Consider the following 23,598-nt stretch of genomic DNA (forward strand, 5'->3'; position numbering starts at 1 on the left):
AAGTCAGATGGCCTGTGATCGGTCACAGAGCAAGTCAGTAGGAGAACCGAGCCTGGAACCCAAGTTGCCTGACTAATTTTATTGCTCCCACATGTCCTGCTTTGGCACTTCGCAGGCTGACCACCCAGCAGTTTCTTTTTTCTTGATTTTTTTTTTCCTACTGAATATGCAAATTCAACATATTACTTTCAGAGTGTCCTGGAATTTCTTATCTATTCACATAACCAAGAGAAACTAGTTGTAAAGATCCAGAAAACCTAGTCTCAGGAGAGCTTACTTGGGGGCTATTAATAAACAACTAAGATAGAAAGTGAACATACCCCTGGCCGCCAGAAAGCAGTAGCTGAAATCATTGCTTTATCATTGGGAGTTGTGAAGAAGGATGAGCTGCTCTTCTGTCCCCTAGAATAAAGGTTATTTTGGAGCAATACTTTAGAGATCACAAGTTTTAATAATAATAATTTATCTTTTTAATTAATATTTGAAATCAAGAAACAAACAAAGCCATTAACACATGCAGAATGAAATCCTAGGCCAGTAAGAGTAGTGCCCACTCCTCCTTTCCTCTCTCCCAAAGCAAACAAAAGCAAAGACTATTCTCCCCTTTTCCCCTTTCACAAAAACCAATAAGAACTACCCAAACAAAACCAAATACAAAGACTATTTACTCTCCAAAAGTAGAAGACAAGGATAACTTGTTTGGTCTGAAATATTTGTCCCATTTCAAGCATTTACGGCTGGGCAGACAATGGAAAGTTGTTCTTGGTCCCATAGGTGTTTCCCAGTGATGAACACTGGTACTGTTTGTTTGTTTTCCCCAAGAGAAGCAATGTCTTAGCATATCTGAAATAAAGCAAAAGAATCCTTTGCTGTTTTGGAAAATGTAGTTTTAAGTAGTGAGATATATTTATAGAAAAACTACATCTGAAGGATGGAATGAAAAATTAAATTAAGGGGGCAGCTAGGTGGCGCAGTGGATAAAGCACTGGCCCGGGATTCAGGAGGACCTGAGTTCAAATCTGGCCTCAGACACTTGACACTTACTAGCTGTGTGACCCTGGGCAAGTCACTTTAACCCTCATTGCCCCGCAAAAAAAAAAAGAAAAAAAAGAAAAATTAAATTGAGGATCATTGATATAAATATTAGGAATTTATTCTTAATTCTTTTTCCCAGGTATTTGCTTCATAAATTAAGACTTGAAGAAGACCTGGGGTGGAGAGAAGGGGGCAGGAAGAGAAGGAGTGCAACGTGCTGAGATTCATTCATTTTTGTTTCATATTTTTATTTCAGAAAATAAAGCAGTTGGAGTTATGAAGCCTGGTCACGTATTTACAATTGAACCCATGATCTGTGAAGGTGAGAATTAACAAATTTGCAGTAGTTCTCAATTAGAGGACAGTTCTTCAGTTTCTTGATTGGTAAATTGCGACCAAGTTTCCACCAGTCTCTTTGTTTTGATTTCTTGCCCTGCTCTCTGATCTCACTCTTAAATTTTATTTAGCAAAATAGAAGGGAAGAAAGATTTGGTTAGAAAATAGTCACTGCTACATGTTAACAACAGTGGGTGGGAGATTGATTGTATTCCTGTTCAAGTCACCTCAAGAGTTGCTAGAATTCAAGTGTGTTCAGATCCACTAAGAGACCATAGCCATAGGCAGGAATACATAAGGCAGAGTATTGGCAGCCTTTGGTGTCATGAGGTGACCCCATTCTGAGTGGCTGGGGCCTTGGAAATGAAGGCAGCTACCCTCTAGGAGGTCAGTGGAGGCTTTTCCCCTTTCATGGGCTCTCTTCAGATTGTACATACTAGTAATAGGGTCAGCGGTGGTCTCTCAGTGAAGAAGTCAGAGCTGGCCTGCCTTCCTGCCTCCCATGGTATCAGAGCAGCAGTTACTTCTCCCCTATTCCCTTCCACACTGTTTTCTGAACCCTGAAGGACCTTTATGACACAGTCCAGGATAGCTGTGGCCATCGGCTGCTTAGAGTCAGGAGCAGGGGAGGGCAGTGAGCTGTGGCCATAGCCCATATAGATGGTAATTCCACAGGAGACTTTCAAAACTGTCCAGCTTGTTTGTGATTCCTTCTGAACTTCACTCTTTCCCCTTCCACACTGCATTTAACAAAAAGGTTAGCAGGCCCCAAAGGGGGGGACACCTCTTTTGGCAGGGCACGCGGGCTCACCTCTCTGTTGCTGGTCCCTCTTGGCTAGGCCTGACTTGGAGGTAAGTCAGCCCCTGAGTTCCCAAGCTTATCAAGCTCACTGGGGTTGGGTCTGCAGTAATGCCACTGGCCCTGTCAGCAGTTGCCCATCTGCTGTTGGTTTGGGAGAAGCCTTCTCTATGCTTAGCATCAGCAAACAATGTTCTGGGGCATCCTTCCAAAGTCAGGCGGCACGGCAGTGAAGGTATTCTCTAGTTTGACTTGGTTGAAGGCCATGTGGGTCACATAAAGTAGCAGCCCTTGTCCAGGAGAGTGTCATTTTTCCTTTCTTGGCATCTTCAACACGACTCATCCAGGATCCGGCAGGGCTGATAGCTGTATTAACAGCATTGCTTTGACTGCATTCGATAAGGAACTCTCCCTGCTTTCTTATTCTGGCTGTCTCGTTTGATGGCTTCTCCTTTGTGATTCTTCTGATGAGATCCCTAGAACCTCAGGGACTGACAGGACGAGCACATGCTGGGGGGCGTTTGTTCCTGGTGTAAAAGTGTCAGTGTAGTACAAGCAGACACTTGACTGATGTAAGGTGTTTTTATTATTAGGTTTAAAGCCAGTTCTCTCTGTTGTGATTATAGATTTTATTGGGAGACTTGGATTTTCTTACTCCAATAAAAGTGAAATAGCTATAGGGAATGGAGAGCAAACTATAGATTCTTTAGGAGTGAATACTTAGCTTGGAGACTTTGACTAAAGTTTAACAAAAGCTATTGACCTAGAAAAAGGAAACAATAGTCTTCAGCAAAAGTTCATCAAACGCCTCCTGTGTGCCAGGTACTTGCTACTCCCAAGGAGCACGAGTCTAATGATGCAGAAGCCATTGAGAGCAAACCTACAGCCCTGTGTCAGATCTGGGATCTAAAGCTCTTGTCTTTTGGAGATTGAGCGGGAGGCTAGGGTGGCACCACTGGGCCTTTTTGCCTGGCACCCAAATCTTTCTCTGTCCATATGTGGTGTCTGAGGCTGGCACTGTGCCTTTGTCAACAAGGTGTGGTTAGTAGTTCACAAGCATAAGCAAACAGTTTGCTAATCTAACAGGGTTTGGGGGAAATCACAAAATAAAACAAGCCCTTTTGTGATGTAGCATAACTTCCTTGGAACCCAAGTGTTCAGAATTAAAGAGCTTATATTCACAGAGGTGTCCCTAGACAAGTTGTCAAACATTCAGTTTTCCATTCATTATTTTATATATTCCATTTTATTATCACAATAAAGGTAAATGAAATCATCTCACATTTTGCTGTGAAAAAGTTATTAAATTGAAAAAACCCAGCTGTTCAATCATTTAGGATCTTTATCAAAGCGTGAATTACTTTCTCTTATGCCTCTCCATATTTTCTTTTGAGCCTGAGATTGCAGTTTAATAGAAATGTTATTTCATCTGTTCTTGGATTTTTAATCTTTGGGAAGCCTAGAAATAATGTTTCACCTGAGATTTGTTCAGAATGAATAATGTATCAAATTTTCTTAATCACCTGACATTTATAAAGGAAATTACTTTATAAATACAGGTAATTCTATCAGATGCCTGTTGCTACAGATTTTTTTCTGTCTTCTCATTCATTCTGTGTATCCCTCCCATTGTCCTGCATTACCTTTATTTTCCCATTTCTTGAGTTTTTCTCCAAGCTTTCTCCTGCCCTTTTATTTCCTTTCTTTAGTGTCATTTCTTTTTCTTTGTTTATTCTCTTTATCCCATTTTGTTTTTTCATCTCCTTTTTCCTAACTTTCTTTTCTCTTTTCTGTACTTACCAGTCAACTATCTTTGCCTCTTCCCTTTCTTATATGCCCTTCACCCACCCCACCCACCCCCAGCTTACTTCCTCACTTGTCCTTTCTTCCCCTTACTTCAGTAGCATGGTCTTGAATGGTAGACTAGATTTGTGGTCTCATCAAGTATTCCATAGTCTCCTCCCATTTCCTGAATAACTTGAAATAGTTCTTATTTATTTTTTCTAAACTTTTAATGAAAGATCTTTGGCCTACTTAAATTATACATGCCTTATGTGCTTTAATTAAGGCAGAGGGCTTTAATGCTCCCTAAAATCCCCTTCTTTTTTTCCCTTCTTAATAGTATTTTATTTTTTCCAATTAAATGTAAAGATGGGGTTTTTTTTCTTCTTTTTTTAGTGAGGCAATTGGGGTTAAGTGACTTGCCCAGGGTCACACAGCTAGTAAGTGTTAAGTGTCTGAGGCCAGATTTGAACCCAGGTACTCCTGACTCCAGGGCCGGTGCTCTATCCACTGCGCCACCTAGCTGCCCCAAAGATGTTTCTTAACATTCATTTTTATAAGATTTTTGAGTTCCAAATTTTTCTCCCTCCCTTCCTCTCTTCCCCTTTTCCCAAGACAGCAAGCAATCCGATATGTTATACATGTACAATTATATTAAACATATTTCCACATTAGTCATGTTGCGGAAGAAGAATCAGAACAAAAGGGAAAAAACACAAGAAAGATAAAACAAAGAACAAAAAAAGTGAAAATAGTAAGCTTCGATCCACATTCAGACTCCATAGTTACTTCTCTGGATGTGGGTAGCATTTTCCATCATGAATCTTTTGGAATTAGCTTGAATCAATTTGTTGCTGAGAGGAGCTAAGTCTGTCACAGTTGATCATCACACAATGTTGCTGTTACTGTGTACAATGTTCTCCTGGTTCTGCTCACTTCACTCAGCATCAGTTCATGTAAGTCTTGCCAGGTTTTTCTGAAATCTGTCTGCTCGTCATTTCTTATAGCACAGTGGCATTCCATTACATTCATCTGCCACAACTTGTTCAGCCATTCCCCAGTTGATGGGCATCCCCTTTATTTTTTAAGAAATGGCAGTGGTGATTCTGCCCAGTCACATGAAACTGGCCACCATGGATAGCAACATCATTCCTGAAGGAAACTGGATGTCTTTGTCTAAGGAATCAGCTTGACGAAGCCTATAACTATCCTCCAGCCAGCCTTGCAACATGATCTAGGGACCTGCTTACCTGTAATGAGGCTGAAATAGCAAATATGTCAAAGGAAAAAGCCTAAAATATGAGCCCAGGACAAAAGCAGATATGAGCAGGGAAGGTACTAAACTTGGAAGAAAGGAATGAGTAAAAAACAAAAAAAAATCTTCAAAGAATATAAAACTATAACAACAAATACCATAATGGAAAGGAAATTGAATAAATAATATCTGATTATAGAATCCTGTAAAATTCTGAGAAAGCGTGGAACAGTAAGAAACTCAAGAGTAGTTCAAAAGGACAAATAAAATCCATTTTTAAAGTTAGGAATGAATGAATGTGTCAGAAATTTAGGGCTCCTGCACAGAATTAAAAAATAGAATTGGCTGGTTTAGAAAAGTTGATTCATGGTAGAGAAGCTCTAAAGAAGTGAAGAAGAGATTAACAGATTATGAAATAGAGGAAAATTTAGTAAAAGAAAATCAATTGACAACTGGTTTTAAAAGAGAAGGGAGAGAAACCATAGGGACATAATTTCTCTACCTTGAAGACAGGATATGCAGTTATAACTTTGGGATCATGAATCTCCCAAAAAAACATAATAAGCCAAATAATATAGGAAACCCGTTTAGAACTTCTGAATACAGACAGAAAAGCATTATTTGAGAGATGACACAGATTGCAACCAGAAAAAAACAAGGACCCGCCACCAAGCTCAAGTGATAGTTCAGTAAATGTTTCGGTTTATCCAACACACCTTTGGAGAATCATTTTTCCTAAAACCATTCAGTGACCCATGGAACACTCACTTCTTATAAGGATTTTCCCTTGCAGCTAATCAAAGGTGAACTGAAGAGGTACTTCCATAAACTGAATTAATCCGCAGATTTTTTCCTGTTCTCAGTCTTCTCTTTTCCCTTAATGAAGTGGGGCAAAGTATATTAGTATAGGGTCCCTTGTGGTCACCTCTGTAATTTACCCTCAAATCAGGAGGAGGGCTTTATTTTGGAAGTGATATGAAATACGACTGATGAAGATTTCTCATCACGGTGAGACTGGATCTTAAAGTATTGTTTTAATATAATTTTGTGACTTGTAGTCTAAGGAGAGAAGGGGGCAAGGTCTCAGCATGATTCCACAATAGTATTTGTTGAGTTCTTCACATAAATGTATTGATTAGGAAACGTTCTGCTTGCTGAGTCACAAATACTTCTTGCATATTTTCCAACTTGTTCTGTATTTTTCACTTTTTAAGGTGGATGGCAAGATGAAACCTGGCCAGATGGTTGGACAGCAGTGACGAGAGACGGGAAGCGATCGGCTCAGTTTGAGCACACCTTGCTGGTCACGGACACTGGCTGTGAAATCTTAACCCGGCCGCTAGATGGCGTGCGCCCTCACTTCATGTCCCAGTTTTAAGTTCCCCTGAGATGACACATCAAAGCATATCTTGACTGTACTGTGCGTTTTATTGAGAGTACAGAATAGAGGAGGGTCTTTTATCATTTGTTTTCATTGTCTAGAGCTAAGAGAGGAATACAGCATTGGGTGTGTGTACCTTTAAGAACTTGTGGGTCTGAAAAAGCAGTGAAGAATAAACATTTTTTTTCTTTACTCCTTTCTTATTTCCCAATACCCTTCATTCTCTGCTTCCTCATTTAACTTTTAGATATCTTACCTCCAACCACCTCATAGTTGTTGCTTCTGCCACTGCTGTGGCAGTGCCACATTGCCACTTAGTGCCCCCTGCTTTCCAACTGAATGTTGTTTGTAAATGAGAATTCTTGACACCTCAGCCAGATTTGGGGGGGGAGGGCACAATCAATTAATATGTGCACACACATACATATACATTTTTTTAAATCTGAGAGACCCACATAATTGCTCACTAACACTTTGGACTAGGGCTGACCTTGATTCTGGTCTAAGGGTAGTATAGGATAGGAAATGATTATGAATGGGCCCACTGTCTGTAATATGATATAATTCTCAATTAGAGAATTTCTGTTTTATTTTTCTCTTTTACCCCATGCTTTGCAGCTCCGGTTGTAATTGTCTGAGGAAACCCTCAATCCATAAGATTTGCTTCTCAGCCTAGACTCTTAGACACACCAGTGGGAGCATGCAACAAGTCCACTTTGGAAAAAGTCACTGGCCTTTTCCCTGCTTATGACAGAACTACCTGTCCACTAACAGTGGCTGGCTTTGCTGGGCCTAATGGATAGAAGCAATATACTGCTATTTCAGACCTTCCTTATATTGGAACTTGAAACCAAAAAAGGATTTACAAACTCCTGTCTTCTCCCCTTTATTTTATTTCTTGAGCCTACCTAGGGTACATACATATCATAGGGTACAGATTGCCCTGGGAGAGAAGACATGAAAAGTCAGGTCTCTTACATATACCCAGCTCTGTTTGGATGTCTGATGTAGAATCGAATGGACCTAGTATTAGTATGGAACAAACCACTGTAGCCCACTAGGGCATTGAGCTTGTCCTCAGCAGTGGGGCAAAGGGTGCCCCCGTACTTCTGAGAATGCACTCCTTGTGGGAAACAGATACTCCTTTTGGGTTAAATACATTACTGGACTGGAACCTTCAGCCCTGCAGGGGCAAGGATCCTAGTAGACTCTTACTACCCCATAAGCTATGAGAGTGACCCTCAGCTATGACTTTAGGCCTGATACCTCTATTCTTTCAAATCCTTGAGGCCCACCTCCAGTAAATAAAGTTGATGACAACATAGCAAAACAAAATCACATTCCCTGATGGGCACATTATTCTTGGGGGTCTGGTGATAACTTGTATTGTAATTGGCACTGCTAAAGTATTATCCTTACAAGGAAATGTCTTCTTTTCCGGAGTGTCTCAGACCTTTATACAAAAATTGTGATTGCAGTTTCTTGACTTGCTTTTTTTTTTTTTATTTGGTTCAGCAAAATGACCTGTTGGTCCAGGTAGGCTTGGGGAGGCTTGAGGGTAGAGCACATGTGATGATTTTCATTACACAGGAAAACACAGTACTTGTGAATGTAACGTACAGGATTCTAAATGGCCACACAAGTGTTTGCTGGGGATTAAGAAAAAAGCTGAATGATGAATCCGGATCATCTGCTTTGTTATGGTCATTTGGGGAAGGGGGGGAAGCTGCTTTTCTAATCTAAATAAGGCGAGTACCATTGTTTTGTTTGTTTTTATGAGCAATGAGAGTTAAGTGACTTGCCCAGGGTCACGCAGCTAGTAAGTGTCAAGTGTCTGAGGCCTGATGTGAACTCAGGTCCTCCTGAATCCAGGGCCAGTGCTTTATCCACTGCGCCACCTAGCTGCCCCCAGCCAGTAGCATTGTTAATGATAAAACATTTCTTGGTAGTTGTAAATTACAATTGTGGCAACATTTGGGACGTTACTAACCTTCTTAAGTGGAAAAATGGTCTGGTTCTAGGAGATTGTCTAGATTAAAAGGCAGGCAGCTACCTGATGTTGATCACCAGAGAGCAGACCCAAAGAATGCAGAATCTTGGTGGAAAGGGCTGGTGGTTATTTTTAAATTAATTTTTATTCTGACCTTTTGTTTTCATATCACCTTCATTTTCCAGGGCCCTTTCCTTTTAACTCACCAAGAGATATGACGCTTTTATTTATTTTTTTAATGACTTTTTTTTCCAATCTGGATAATTTTAAAAAATGTATTAGACCATAGGTATTGCATGGATTGCATCCCAACTTTTTTACATCTTACTATAATTTGAAAAAGGTATAGCTTTGGTCTGAGGAAAGCTGCCAATTTCCAAAACAAATTTCTCACATTAAAGTTTTAAGGAGCTAACATCCCCTTAAGACAAGTTCATATGCCTCTGGTGAAAGACTTAGGCCCTTGCCTGTCTTTCTGTGCCTACTATTACAATTATAGTCATGATTTTCCCTTACTCTTTTTCGTGTCTCTCTCTAAGGGCTTATGTATACAAACCAACATAAGAATGCTGTTTGTCACTGTCACAATGATTTACCAAGCAAGACATCATCTAGTGATCTCATTCAGTTTTCCCTAAGGTTCTTTTTTTTTTTTTTTGGTGGGGCAATTGGGGTTAAGTGACTTGCCCAGGGTCACACGGCTAGTAAGTGTCAAGTGTCTGAGGCCAGATTTGAACTCAGGTACTCCTGAATCCAGGGCCAGTTCTTTATCTACTGCGCCACCTAGCCGCCCCCTCCCTAAGGTTCTTATATTTAAAATGTGTTTTATTAAATGGCCAAGCACTCAAAAGTGGACTGTTCATTTTGACTGGCTTCGATTAAAATTTAAGGAGAAAGTTCTCCTCTTTGAAGAATGTACCTCTTGGAGTCGAGAGGCTGGCTGCTCAGAAAATTCCTTAATTGAATCTGAATCCAGGATACCCTTTGAGGGGGAAATGTATTTGATGGTTGGTGGGCTCTTTTAGAGTAGGGGTTCTTAACCTTTTTGGGGGGGGGTGTCTTATATCCCGTTGGCTTTCTGGTGAAACCTATAGAACCCTATGTGTTGTTTTCTGCATTCATAATTGGAGGAAATTCTAAATTTTGGTTACAGGCTAGTGAAAAAAAAAAGATGCAGTTCCTTCTCCAGTTCAGGAACCTCCCCCTAACAAAAATCCATGGATCCCAGGTTAAAAACCCCTGCTTTAGAGATTTGGGAGAAAATTCGGCATTCCTATATGTCATAATTCAGCTGTAATGGTCACTGACCACGTTTGGCTTTTCTTTGAAAGGAGCCTATCAAGTTGCTCCATGAATGGACTGAGATGAAATGTCAGGAAAAATTCTTGAGACCATCTAGGTTTGCTGCCTCCTTTGTCTTTCCACAAGAGTGGAAGACAGTGTCTGGACTTTCAACACCTTTGGAGCAACAGGACAAATGTGCCAGTACTCAATATTAACAGTTATGTGTGCTTTCAAAATGAACTCTCCTTCCCCCTTCGATTCCGAGGAAAAAGCATGTCTTCATACATAGAACCTGTGCTGTTCATTCTGGCTGAATTGTGTTTGAACTCTTCGAGGGGTAAGGAACTCTTGGCTGCTCACACTGTGTGACCTCCTCACCTCACCTTTCAAGAGGGGCAATCAAGATTTTGCCAGAAGAAAACTGGAATACCTTGTAGGGGTCTCTACCCTCCCACATATCCTTCTGATATACTTGTTGGTTGCCTTTTTTTTGGTGAGGCAATTGGGGTTAAGTGACTTGCTCAGGGTCACACGGCTAGTAAGTGTTAAGTGTTTGAGGCCTTGAACTCGGGTCCTCCTGAATCCAGGGCCGGTGCTCTATCCACTGCGCCACCTAGCTGCCCTGGTCTATTGCCTTTTAAAAGGGTCCTACCAGGCCCTCCTGATGTTCTGATAAACTTAATTTGGGGGACTACAGGTGAGCAGTAGAACTATTTATATGTGGTAATTATATGAATATTTATGATAATACAGTGTATGTGCTAACTTATCATCATTACTATGTTGTTTTTCTGAAACGTGCCAAAAACCATCCCAAAGAGGGCTTCCTGGTGACATTTTCTCCTGTCACCATAGGTCTTTGTGGTTTCATAACATTCTAAAAAGTAGTGTGGTACGATACCGACTTCAAAATATATCTTAAAAGGTTTTAGTTGAGGGGAAAGTGAACATTTCAGAAACGAACTACTGAGATATCAATAGGCCTGGAAAACAAAGCCCATTTACCTTCCAAGTTTTTTTTGTCATTTTAGAATAGTACTCTGATTTTTCCTGTTTTTGGAATGTTTTTGGACAACTTGAGATCCTCTTTGCAGCAATTATTACAAAAATCTAAAATATTATTCCAGAGTGGTCTGCCTTTTAGAAACAGCATGGTGGAGTAGTGGAATTAAGCATCAACTATGTGGGTTCTGCTCCCAGCCTTGCCATTGTGTGACTCTACGGATCACTTAGCTTCTGTACCTCAGTTTCTTAATTTCAGGAATGGGGGGGGGCATTGACTAGACCAGAGGTGTCAAACAGGTGGTTAAGAGCTGTCAGAATCAGATTAAAATGTATTTGGAAAATAACTAACAAAAATACAATAGGTCATACATAGTGTTAACATGGTTTTCTAAGTCAGTGCGCCAACATGGATCCTTATTATCGTATATTGGGCCCCATTTCTTGTGATGTTTGGCATCACTGGTCTAGATCTCTAAAGTCTTTAAGTTCTGTTATTCTACTATCAGTACTATCAGCAAATCTTAAAATTCATAGAGGTTAGAAACAGTGACTTGGTTTTAGCTTGGTGAGACCTCCTTAATGTGAGATTTTTATCATGGTCTGTATATCTGTTTTGGTGTCCAAATCACTTTTTATCTTTTCCCATCTCTCCCTTTACTCTATAAAATGTATCCTTGCTTGGTTGGTTGAAGTTAATTTCACTTAATTATCTGACTTTACTGACATTTTTCTTCTGAAGACTTTTTTTCTGTAATAAGTTTTATTTTTTGTCTTGTGCACCTTGAGAACCACTCTTTCAGATGGACAAGTTAGACATAAACTCAGCATTCCTTTATGAGCACACAGCAAATGATAACTGTGGCTATTTTTGCATAACAAATTTAAATTTTGAGTTTTACTCTTAGAAAGACTTTATAATGTTACAACATGACCCTTGATTTCTCTTTTTGCATTAAATAGTAATGAGAATGCTTCCATAAGCATCTAAAATTGGGTCTTTCACTTTCTCGTGAGCTAGTCCATCCTAGAATTAATAAACATCTTGGTATATGAAACAGCCTTTTCATCCCTGAAACTTGTTTGAAACACAAAAGTACTAAGTTTGTATCACAAGGAGGCCCTTGAGACCTCCTTGGCCATTTGTGTCATCTCTGTTCCAATTATACATGCACTCTCTTAATAACTTGCAATTGTTACTGTGGTATTAAAACAACTGAGAAATTGTTTTCAAACTTGATTTTGTGGTGTTAACCTGGTTTAATACATTTATATGTTCATCTATGCATCAGGCAGTTTTTCTACTAGACTTGGGGTTTTTTGTTGTTAGAAAATGAAATCAAATGAAAAATGAATGCGTTAATTGAACCCTCTGTGACTAGGGAGAAAAGAGACTAAATGGGTATAAAACGAACACTTTTCTCAAATATAAAGTAGAGAAATAAGGACTGACAGGTTGGTTTGTTTTTTTAAGCAAGATTTTGCCTTAATATCTTGTGCAACAAATCTTAGTACTGTTATAGTTGAGGATTCAGCAGTATGCTTGACATAAACTGGAGGTAGTCTATGAACTTATATTACCAGTCCTTCATAAAGAAATAGCTTTTTATATGTATAGATACATGTATATATTGTGTGTATATGTACATATGCACAGATACATGTAGATTCTTTTTTCAACAAATATCATTATAATCAGTTTTTATAAAAAATGAGCATTTCCATGTCCATCCTGACTGATGGCCCATAAAACAAATCTTTGCTGATAACAGATAGAGCAATTCCATTGGACAACAAATCCTGTGTGACAGATGTCACTTGTCCAGATAGCCAAAATTATTCAACAGGGACATCTGTTCTGATATTTGTGTATATTGATTATCATTGTTCTGTACACTGTTAAATACTCAATAAAATTTGATGTGTTTTTCAGTACGTGTTGGGTGATTGGGGTTGACACACAAAATTATAGTTCTATAGTTAGAAGAGGCTTCAGAAGCAGTCTAGTCCATTTCCTGCCCCTTTTCTTATAGATGAAGAAACTGAGGCCCAGTGAGATTCTGTTATCCAGAGCAGCAAAGAAGGATTTGAACTGAGGTTATCGATCCTAAAGCCAGTGCTCTTTCCATTGTCTCACACTCGTGTGTGTGTGTGTGTGTGTGTGTGTGTGTGTGTGTGTTTCCTGACCATATTGCCAAATTGCCCATAATGATTTGCTTTAAGAGGGGATTAACTTTTGGAGATAGGGAATTGCCATCCTAATTTGACCAAGACTATCAACTGAATAAGTGTCTGAATACTGAGCCAAAGGATCCCCTTTGGCCACAAATATTTTCCAGTACAAAGTGTTTTGGATATAAGGGGGATGGTGGGTGCCTTTCTGGGCCAAGGAAAAAGGTTCAGAGATTTAAAGCAAGATGAATTACTTTGCAGACTATTTTCATTACCAATTTATCTTAGAATATAGTGGATTAAAAATCAAAATACAGTATTTTCCAATTTTTCCAATCATTACATTTTAGGAGCCAGGATCTGGGCACCACCTCTCCCCCTCTATCACATCACACCACCCCCCCTCCCCATACATACATATGTAGATGTGTACGTATATATACATATAAAAATGTGTATATATCTATACACACATTCCCTCCCAAAATCAAACTTTTTAGAAGTATAGCAATCTGACTGAGAACATTATTTAATTTAAAAATTGCTAGAGGAGAAGATATATATAATAATGCTATTTTGGAAAGCTGTGTATGTATGAAATGTTGGCAAATCTATGAATAATATATATGAATAGTATATCCCTTCTGTGGACTTTAGCAATAGACTTTCATGCTAATAGGATTAGAGTTAGACAATGATGCAGTGGATTTCCCTCCCACTTAGAATAGTATATGCTATTTATTTTATTTTTTTGCTTTTTAGAGGGAGTTGGTATTGTGACTTGCCCAAGGTCACACAGCTAATAGGTATCTGAGGCCGGGATTTAAAGTCAGGTCCTCTTGGCTTTGGGGCTGGTGCTTTATCTACTGCACTACTTAATTGCCCCCATACCACTTATTTTAGCAACCTATATTCAGAAGCACACCCATCTTCAGATAGCCATTATAACTATTTACAGGAATCTTTTAACTATTAAAAGACATTTCCCTTCTTGCAAAGGTGGGGTACTATGGGCATGCAATATTACATATACTGTCAGACTCTTGATTTTTTCTCATTTCCTTTATTGTAAATATATGCAAATATTTATAATAAATGCAAAAATATTTTATTTAGATTTCTTTATTACTGTTATAAGGGATGGCTTGTGGTGGGATAGGGAAAAGATTCAGAAATGAAAGTAATATAAAAATAGGATTGTGGGAAGATTGGTGTGCTAGAACCCAGAAATACCCCCAAAGGCACTCCCATCAGACTTAGGTCCCTCTCTACTAGGACATAGAAGGAATTACCTTTAGACTCCCCTACTCCACACAAGAATCTATAGCGTGTCCCCCAGAGTCTTGTAGGGATCCTGGGATAGACAAGCCAGGGCAGGTCGAGAACAAAATGAGAGCAAAGCATGAAAGAATAGAAGGTGTAGACCACCCCTGAGTTCCATAGTGCCTAAGCCCAGCCAAGCCTGAACTTTTCTCTAAGGTCTGTAGCTGCAAGAGAGCTACTTTGGGACATTTTGTTCAGTCAGGGGGCCTTCTCCAACTAAGCCAAATCACACCAGAGCCCGGGGAGAGCCTTTGCCAAGGCTGGCTCCAGAGGGATCAGACTCAAGCTATTCTGGGCAGTTCCAGCACTTCTGCAAAGAGAGCCTGAGGCTAGTTATCTTTCCAGGGCCACATCCCAGCCCTAGCACAGCAAGGAGGGCATTTCTGCAGGATCCATTGGGGCACCAGTGGTAAGAAACTAGTCAGTTGTAGTAATAGCTAAAATTTATAAAGCACCTACTATGTGCCAGACAATGTGCATTATTGCATTTGATTCTCACATCAACCCTAGGAGGTAAGTGCTATTATTTCCCCCATTTTACACATGGGGAAACTAAATCAAACAGATTTTTGCCTGACTTACCCAGAGTCACACAGCAAGGATCTAAAATCAATTTTCTTTTTTTCTTCCTTCCTTCCTTCCTGCAATGAGGGTTAAGTGACTTGCCCAAGGTCACACGGCTAGTGTCAAGTGTCTGAGGCTGGATTTGAACTTAGGCCCTCCTGAATCCAGGGCTGGTTCTCTATCTACTGTACCACCTAGCTGCCCCCTGAGATCAATTTTCAACTCAGGTCTCCTAGACTCCAGGTCAGTGTTCTATTCCATTGCACTGCCTAGCTATCCAAGGCCCTAGGCCAAATCCAGCCTGAGTTGTGCCTGAAGCCTAGGATGGGAGCTTAGCACAGGAGCAACCCCTGAGCTCAGCAGCAGAGGGGATGGACCTCAAACAAAGCCTAGATCAGGGAAAAGTCCAAGAGCCCTGTAATAAGCAGGAGCTTCAAGAAAGATCCCTGGAGTCACTTGAAGGAGGGCCCTAGTCTGGCTCACTGTTCTCAGGGCCCAGCAGGCAATGAAAGTGAGCCAAACCCACACCATGCAGTTGTGGAGTTTGACACCCCTTCTCCTCCATGAGCAAACCAAGGAAAACCATGACCACCACAATGAAATACTGTGGTTTGAAGGATACTCTGGCAGTAAACCCCAAATAGGACATTAATTCCACAGCAAGTCCAGATAAAGCTTCAAATTAAAAAACAAAACAAAACAAAAACTGTCCACAGGAACTTCAGGAATACCCAAAGGAAATAGAACAAGAGATTTCAGAATGGAAAAAAACTAGGGAGGAAACACTTGCAAGAAAAATTGGCACCATAGAACATTTGATAGAAAACCTCACTCAAGAACCGAATGCTCTAAAATTAGAATAGCCTTGTGAGAAAACAATAATCGACCATACATGAAATAATAAAACAAGATAAAAACTGAATAAAAAGGAAGAAAATCTAAGAAATGTAAGTGACTTGGAAAACAAGTCAAGTAGAAATAATGACTTAAAATTATGCTCAGAAAAATGTCTGGAAATCTTATTTCAGAAAATTATAAATGACAATTTCCTAGGACTCCTAGAAAAATAAATAAATAGAACCTATAGGTTACCTCTAGAATGAAATTCCAGAATGAAAGCTTCCAGAAACACCATAGGCAAACTTCAGAATTTCCAGTTCAAAGAAAAAATACACTAAGCAGCAGCAACAACAACAACAAAAGAAGTTCAAATATGGAGGAACCATAGTGAAAAATTATACAAGACAGCACCTATTCCTAAAAAGAAGAGGTAAGCTTGGAATATGGTATTCCAAAAAGTTGAACTATAAAGGTTTACAGTCTTGCACCCAAAGATAATCTATCTGGCAAAAAATAAGTATAAATCCTATTGGGGGAAACTAGGAGTAGAGGATTTCCAAATATTCCTGATGAAAAGTCCAGAACTGAGTAGACATTTGGAAATGGAAATGCAGCCACCAAGAGAAACAAAGGAAGGTACACATATTTAAATAATCTAAAATAATATGTGGGAATGAATTGTTGCCCTGTTAGTAGGAGGATAAGAAATGTATTTTCAGAAAACGGATATATTGGGTTTTTTTTTTTTTTCCATTTTAATGGGCTCAGGATAAGATAAGGGAATAGATTGTGGAGGAAGGTAGGAAGAAGGGGAAGGAAATCAATTTTGATTTCCTAGCTGCCCCCATCCTTACTTTCTTACTTTCTTAAAGATAATCACTCTTGGGGCGGCTAGGTGGCGCAGTGGATAAAGCACCGGCCCTGGATTCAGGAGTTCCTGAGTTCAAATCCGGCCTCAGACACTTGACATTTACTAGCTGTGTGACCTTGGGCAAGTCACTTAACCCCCATTGCCCCGCAAAAAAAAAATAATAATAATAATAAGATAATCACTCTTGGGGCAGCTAGGTGGCGCAGTGGATAGAGCACCGGCCCTGGAGTCAGGAGGACCTGAGTTCAAATCCGGCCTCAGACACTTAACACTTACTAGCTGTGTGACCCTGGGCAAGTCAGTTAACCCCAATTGCCTCGCAAAAAAAAAAAAAAAAAAAGGGTAAGGATTAAGGGTGGATACTCCTATTAGCTCTTTTCAATGCCCCATTTAAAATATATAAACCTATGTCAAGTTGCTTGCCTTTCTCAATGAGGTGGGGAGAAAGGAGGGAGGGAGAAAATTTGGAACTCAAACTTTGAAAAAAGAATGTTAAAATTGTTTTTCTATGTAATTGGGAAAAACAAAATATTTAATAATTAAATAAATATTACATATGTAAAATAATTTTTCTGCATCAACCTTTAAAAACTATTGAAACCAAGTAGACAAACATTTAAGATCATTTACATGTACAACATAACCACTGAAATTATTCTCATTTTCCCCTTCCATTCACCTCAAAATTTATATATGCCCCTTTTTTTTGCATACTTCGAATCAATAGGCATACTGTTCTGGTTTGTTTTCTTTGCTCATATCATTTCAATGAGTCTTTTCAAATATCTTTGTTCATGTTTATTATTTTTGATGCTATTGTTGTTAATAATATCCATTTCATTGCTAAACCATTTTATTCAGCCCTTCACCAACTTTTGACATTTAAGTTGTTTACAAAACTTTGTAATTATAAATAATGCTACTATATGTATTTTTTTTAAAAACATATTTCTTTAGGAAATCACTTAGGTTCCAAAACTCCAAATGGGATCATTGGGTCAAAAGCAAAACTGATTTCTGTGACTTGGGTACTGCTAGATTGTTTGTCTAAGAGATTCTGCCAGTTTGGAATCCTGTCAACAACTTATCATTTGGCACCTGCTTCTCCACAGCCCCTCCTATACTGAATTTTGTCATTTATTGTTACTATTATTTACCAGTATGATGGTTGTGAAATAGGACCTCGAAGATATTATAATTTGCATCTCTCTCTCTCTGTCTCTCTCTGTCTCTGTGTGTGTCATTCTCTCTCTCAAGTTGAATACTTTTGTGTGTGTGTGTGAGGAAATTGGGGTTAAGTGACTTGCCCAGGGTCACACAGCCAGTAAGTGTTAAATGTCTGAGGCCAGATTTGAACTCAGGTACTCCTGACTCCAGGGTTGGCGCTCTATCTACTGTGCCACCTAGCTGCCCCCCAAGTTGAGTACTTTTCAAGTATGTTACAGTGGAAAGACCATTTTCTCTGGAGTCAGAGACTTCCATTTGAACCCTGTCCCTAAAGGAACCTTGGTTATTTTCTTAAACTCTCTGGAGCTAGCTTTCCTCATCTATATTCAACAATTAAAACCTAGTGGTGGGCCTAGGGAAACTGGGATGGAGTGTACTCTCCCTCTCCTCTGCTCTGGGCTACCACATGTGGTGATTACATTCAGTACTGGGGATGTATGACCTCCCAGAAGAATGGTCAGGTTTGAATTCTCTGGCTTTTTGTGGCCCCAACCTGGCATCCTCCCCAAAATTACTTGAAGCTTAAGTTTTAGCTCATGTTTTTGGGCCTCCCCAAAATGCAAGGGTAGAAAGTTCCTCAATGTACAATATAGATCAGATATAGGACAGATATTTATTTCCTCCAGAAAAAAAATATAAAACCTCATTACACAGCTTGACAAAGACTTAATACATAATACAATCACATAATTATCATTATATTCGCTATGATAATTTGACACTTAAATTTCTAAATATCTTCTGCAGTTACCCTGTTTGTCTGTGTCCTCTGAACTCTCACTTATTCTTTTTTTGTGCATTTAAAAAGACTTGGCATTTCCTTCCTTCCTTCCTTCCTTCCTTCCTTCCTTCCTTCCTTCCTTCCTTCCTTCCTTCCTTCCTTCCTTCCTTCCTTCCTTCCTTCCTTCCTTCCTTCCTTCCTTCCTTCCTTCCTTCCTTCCTTCCTTCCTTCCTTCCTTCCTTCCTTCCTTCCTTCCTTCCTTCCTTCCTTCCTTCCTTCCTTCCTTCCTTCCGTGAGCGGCTAAAATTAGCCCCAGGCTCTCAGGTTTTTTTTTCTCTGAGCCGGGCTGGCATCCCTCCCCCTCCACTTCAGCAGCAGAGCTGAGAAGCCCCATGGGCCTTGGAGCCTTTGGGGGTGGCCAGCCCGGCCGGACGGCTGGGGAAAGCCCCAGCTCCCTCCGTCCTGAGGGGATATACCCCAGAGATACCGGGCTCGCCCTGGCCGGCCCCTGGTGCACCTGTGCGAGAGGCCCCAGGCGCGCAGTGGTGGGGCACGGCCCCCTCGAGTCCTGGTCACAGCCAATGAATTAGCACAGTCAAAGACAGAGGTTTGAGGGGAGAGAAGGGATATATAGCCTGGGAGGCAGAGATGCTGGGGGGGGGTCGCTACAGAGAGAGAAGTTAGAAGAGGGAGATGCTATGGAGAAAGGAGACACAGGGGGATGCTAAGAAAGTTGCAGGCTCGGCTGACAGTGAAAGGGATGGCTGACAGTGAGATGTAATAAGAGACGCTGGGGGGTCGTTACAGTGAAAGGGGAAAGGCTACAGGGCCCCTACTGCTACAGAGAGAGGAGAGCTAGTGAAAAGATGGAGACACCGAGAGGTTGGTGGGAGAAGTGCAGGGGAGCTGGAGTGAAGGAGAAAAAGAGTGAAAGGGAGAGGACTGAAAAAGTTGCAGAGGACTGAAGGTGAACCAATCCAAGTGTGGCATGGCTGCTGCAGTATACCCTCAGGCGAGACATGTGAGGCAGGAGAGAAAGTTTAAAATGCAGTCAGGTCGTATTTCTTGCGTTATCCTTATTTTTAAGTTTATTCTCATAAATAAACCCTGCTTTGTTTATTTTAAAAAAAAAAAGGCCTTTGCTTATCAGTCTGAGAGACAGTGGGGGAAGGGGTAGGCCCTTGCAGGTTGGGTCCTTGAATGGGGTTTAATGAACCTGGGGGATTTTTAAAACTCCCAGGCAGGTAGGCAGCTAATAGCCCCACAGCCAACCAGCCAGGAGTTCACAGATAAGGCCCAGTTAAGTTAATAATTTTTTTTTTACATTGAATGGCAACCATGAAGGGACTTATGGGCCAGTTATAATTTTTCATCTAGCTATAATTTTTCATATAGCTTACAGTTATAAATTTTTCAGATTAGCAGTTATAGTTAATATTTTTTTCTATACTTCCTTCCTTCCTTTTTCTTCCTCTCTGTCTCTCTCTATTATTACCTGCCTCCCAATTCTTCATATCCTACCTACCAAGTGTTTTTAACCCTCTTTTTGGTAATAAATAAGCAAAACAACCCCACAGATTGATCATGCCCTAAAATGTATGCAATGGCATACCTCTTTTATCAGTCATCTCTGTCAAGAGGTACCAATGATTCATCATTGATCTTTGTATCGATCAGAGTTTTTTGAGTCTTTGAAAGTTGTTCACATTTACAGTATTGTAGTCATGGCATAAATTGTTCTCCTGGTTCTGCTTATATTACTATAAAATAATTCCAACAAGTCTTCCCAGTTTTTCTAGATCTGTCTCATGTCATTTCTTATGGTACAATAATATTCTATTTCATTCATAAGGCTTAATTTGTCCAGCCATTCCCCAACTGATTTGCACTTCTTTAGTTTCTAGTTCTTTCCTGACATAAAAAGTGTTGCTCTAAATATTTTTGTATATATGGGTCCTTTCCCTTTTTCTTTTATCTCTTTTGGGGTATATGCAGAGTAGTGGCACTGCTGGATCAAATGGTTTGTAAATTCAGTACTTTCCTTTAGTTATTGACTTCTTTGGATTCTTAAGTAAATCTCTATCTCATGGAATAGCAACTTCCCCCCCCCCCCCTATAAGATCAGTTTATTGATCATCTGGCATATATTTATTTTGAGGAGAGTCCTTCCATCTTTCTGTTATAATTTCATCTTGCCTCTGGCCAGGAATCACCTTATCCAGGAAACCATCTCCTAACCTCACCTCTTCTTGATCTTGTTTCCAGTATAAAAGACAGGGATCCTAGATGATCTTCTCTTTGCACTTTAGCCCTTTGGGGTTTCCTTGGTCCCTGAACCTTGCTTCTTATTACACAATTCAGAAAATATTTTCACATCAATGGTTCATATTACCATCATGTTTTAAGACAGAATAGTCTTCTATTAGTGCCATGTTGGCTCTATTAAAACTGTATGTAAATTTGAGTCCTAAAAGGCTCTATGTCTTTGATTGATATGTGAATACCACTGCGTGGTTGCATGTCCAAAGCCACCCCACTATGTGCTGCCCTTGGACTAAGGTTGATGGAGACTTCACACTAAAACTGTTCTTCCTTGGCATCTGTTCTCTTTCCTTCCTTGTGACTAGCAACAAATAAATGTTATCCCTGTATTGTACTGACATTCCAACAGATCATTCCCTCCCTCTTAGTATTATATTCTGCTTCTGACACATACTGGCTGCTTGATCTTGGACAAGTTACTTAACCTTTGGGGTCACAAAGAGTTGGACACAACTAAAATAACTGAACAACAAGCACTTATTGATTATGTTCAGGCACTAATGATATGATACCTATCATTGTCCATTCTGGGAAATTTAATCCAACTACTCATACTAGTAATCAATGCTTTCTCTAATGTAGTTATTTACAAATACTTAAAAACAACTTATGTCCTTTGGGATCCCAATTGATCTAATGTTCAACATTACATTTTTCTTTTTCTTTTTTTTTTGCGGGGCAATGAGGATTGACTTGCCAGGATCACACATAGATTTATCATACAGACTTTTATATACTACATTACCATTGTTTTTTCTGAGTTCTGTGACAGCCTTGACTTTTATGACTTTATTCTCTCTGTCCAATAGATTATTTTTTTTGTAGGCAATCAGGATTAAGTGACTTGCCCAGGGTCAAGCGGCTAGTAAGTATGAGGCTGGATTTGAACTCAGGTTCTCTTAACTCCACAGGCCAGTGCTCTATCAACTACCTCACCTAGCTGCCTGTCTTTTAATATATATATATATATATATATATATATATATATATATATATATATATATATATATATATGTTTTTTTTGGGTGAGGCAATTGGGCTTAAGTGACTTGCCCAAGGTCACACAGCTAGTAAGTGTCAAGTATCTGAGGCTGGATTTGAACTCAGGTCCTCCTGAATTCAGGGCTGGTGCTTTATCCACTGTCCCACCTAGCTATCCCTGTCTAATAGATTTTTGTTTGACTTCATTTAATCTTTGTGACTTTTTCATGGACATTTTAAAGTTTTTTGTCTTGCTTTTCACTTTTGTAAATTATCTTCTTTACACCTTGTTTGTTTTCTTGAATTATAATCATCTTTTAATGCATTTGTTATACAATTTTTTAATCTTCTGGTATTTCTTCCATTTCTTCTGTTGCAGAGTAAACTACATTATTAATTTTATGTATATTAATTATATATATAATTTATATAATCAACAATATATATTAACAACTAATACTTTTGCATATTAATTTTGTCTCAGGCTTTTTGTTTCAGGATTGTTTTACTGACTTGGGGTTTTTTCTTTGACTGGTTTACAATTTATTAAATGAACCCCACCTCCCCCTTTGCCATTTCTTTTTTTTTTTTTTTGGCAGGGCACTGAAGGTTAAGTGACTTGCCCAGGGTCACACAGCTAGTAAGTGTCAAGTGTCTGAGGCTGGATTTGAACTCAGGTCCTCCTGAATCCAAGGCCAGTGCTTTATCCACTGTGCCACCTAGCTGCCTCCCTTTGCCATTTCTGTATACTTTTTCTTTAACATCTTGACGCAAGTGACCTTGGATTTAAGAGGAGATTCCCTTATCCCCCAGTGGATTAACCTGGCTTCTTCCTACCTTTCCAGTTTTCTGACATCTTACTCTCCTTCACATAATCTGTGGTCCCATGACATAGGCCTTCTTGCTGTTCCTTATATATGACACTCCATCTATCTACACTGTGCATTTTCACTGGTTGCCCCCCATGCCTGGATCTCTCTCTCTCTCTCTCCCCCCCTGCCTTCCGGCTTCCCTGGTTTAAGTCTCAGCTAAAATCTCACCTCCTGCAAGAAAGAAGCCTTTCACAGTTCCCTTTAAGGCTAGTGTTTCCTCTGTTGATTATTTCCAGCTGACCTTGTATGTATCCTGTTTGTATGCTTTCTCCCAGCATTAGACTCTGAGGTCCTCCAGAACAGGGGCTGTTTTTGCCTTCTTTGTATCCCCAGTACTTAGCACAGTGCCTGCCACATGGTAAGCATTTACTAAATGCTTCTTTACTGACTGGGTTCTCTTGCCCTCTCCCAGTTGGGTTTGGGGGGATAGTAGGAAAGCTGCAGTGGGTACAGCTAGACATTCAAGTCCTGCTTTCAACTGCTGGGACTTGCTTGCTCTCTGGACAGTTCTAGGCTCTCTGTAGGCTGACTACCTCCATGTGGCTTTTCCCTCTCTGGTTTTGACACTTTCTGCCTTATTAGGAAGGGAGAGGGAGATGGCATGGGTAGGTACATCTCTGGGTCCTCTCTGTCCTGTTCTCCCTCTGGGGGAGAATGTGGCAATAGGGACTCCATTCTCTCTTCCTTTCAATCCCTCTCTTACCTAGCTCCCAAGGGAGATTTAGATGATTCCTCTTGGAGCTATGACAACTCCAGGTTCCCTTTTTGTTCCTCTTGCCAGGGGATCGTGGTGGGGGAGGAGCAAAAAGCAAATGGCAAAGGTGAGGTGACTTCTTGTCTA

At 39.9% G+C, this 23,598-nt stretch overlaps 1 protein-coding gene across 1 annotated transcript in view; it reads left to right on the top strand.

Moving 5' to 3' along the window:
* METAP1 (methionyl aminopeptidase 1) overlaps window positions 1-12,796 on the top strand; it is a 77,936-nt gene extending 65,140 nt beyond the window's left edge. Inside the window, exons 10-11 of the mRNA XM_043971045.1 lie at window positions 1,292-1,357; window positions 6,422-12,796. Coding sequence (XP_043826980.1) covers window positions 1,292-1,357; window positions 6,422-6,585 — 230 coding nt within the window. The 3' untranslated portion in view covers window positions 6,586-12,796. The remainder of the gene's footprint in view (window positions 1-1,291; window positions 1,358-6,421) is intronic.
* Window positions 12,797-23,598: the final 10,802 nt, after the last annotated feature.

The sequence above is a fragment of the Dromiciops gliroides genome, chromosome 6 (genome assembly GCF_019393635.1).
Source record: "Dromiciops gliroides isolate mDroGli1 chromosome 6, mDroGli1.pri, whole genome shotgun sequence".
In the NCBI taxonomy this organism is placed as follows: domain Eukaryota; kingdom Metazoa; phylum Chordata; class Mammalia; order Microbiotheria; family Microbiotheriidae; genus Dromiciops; species Dromiciops gliroides.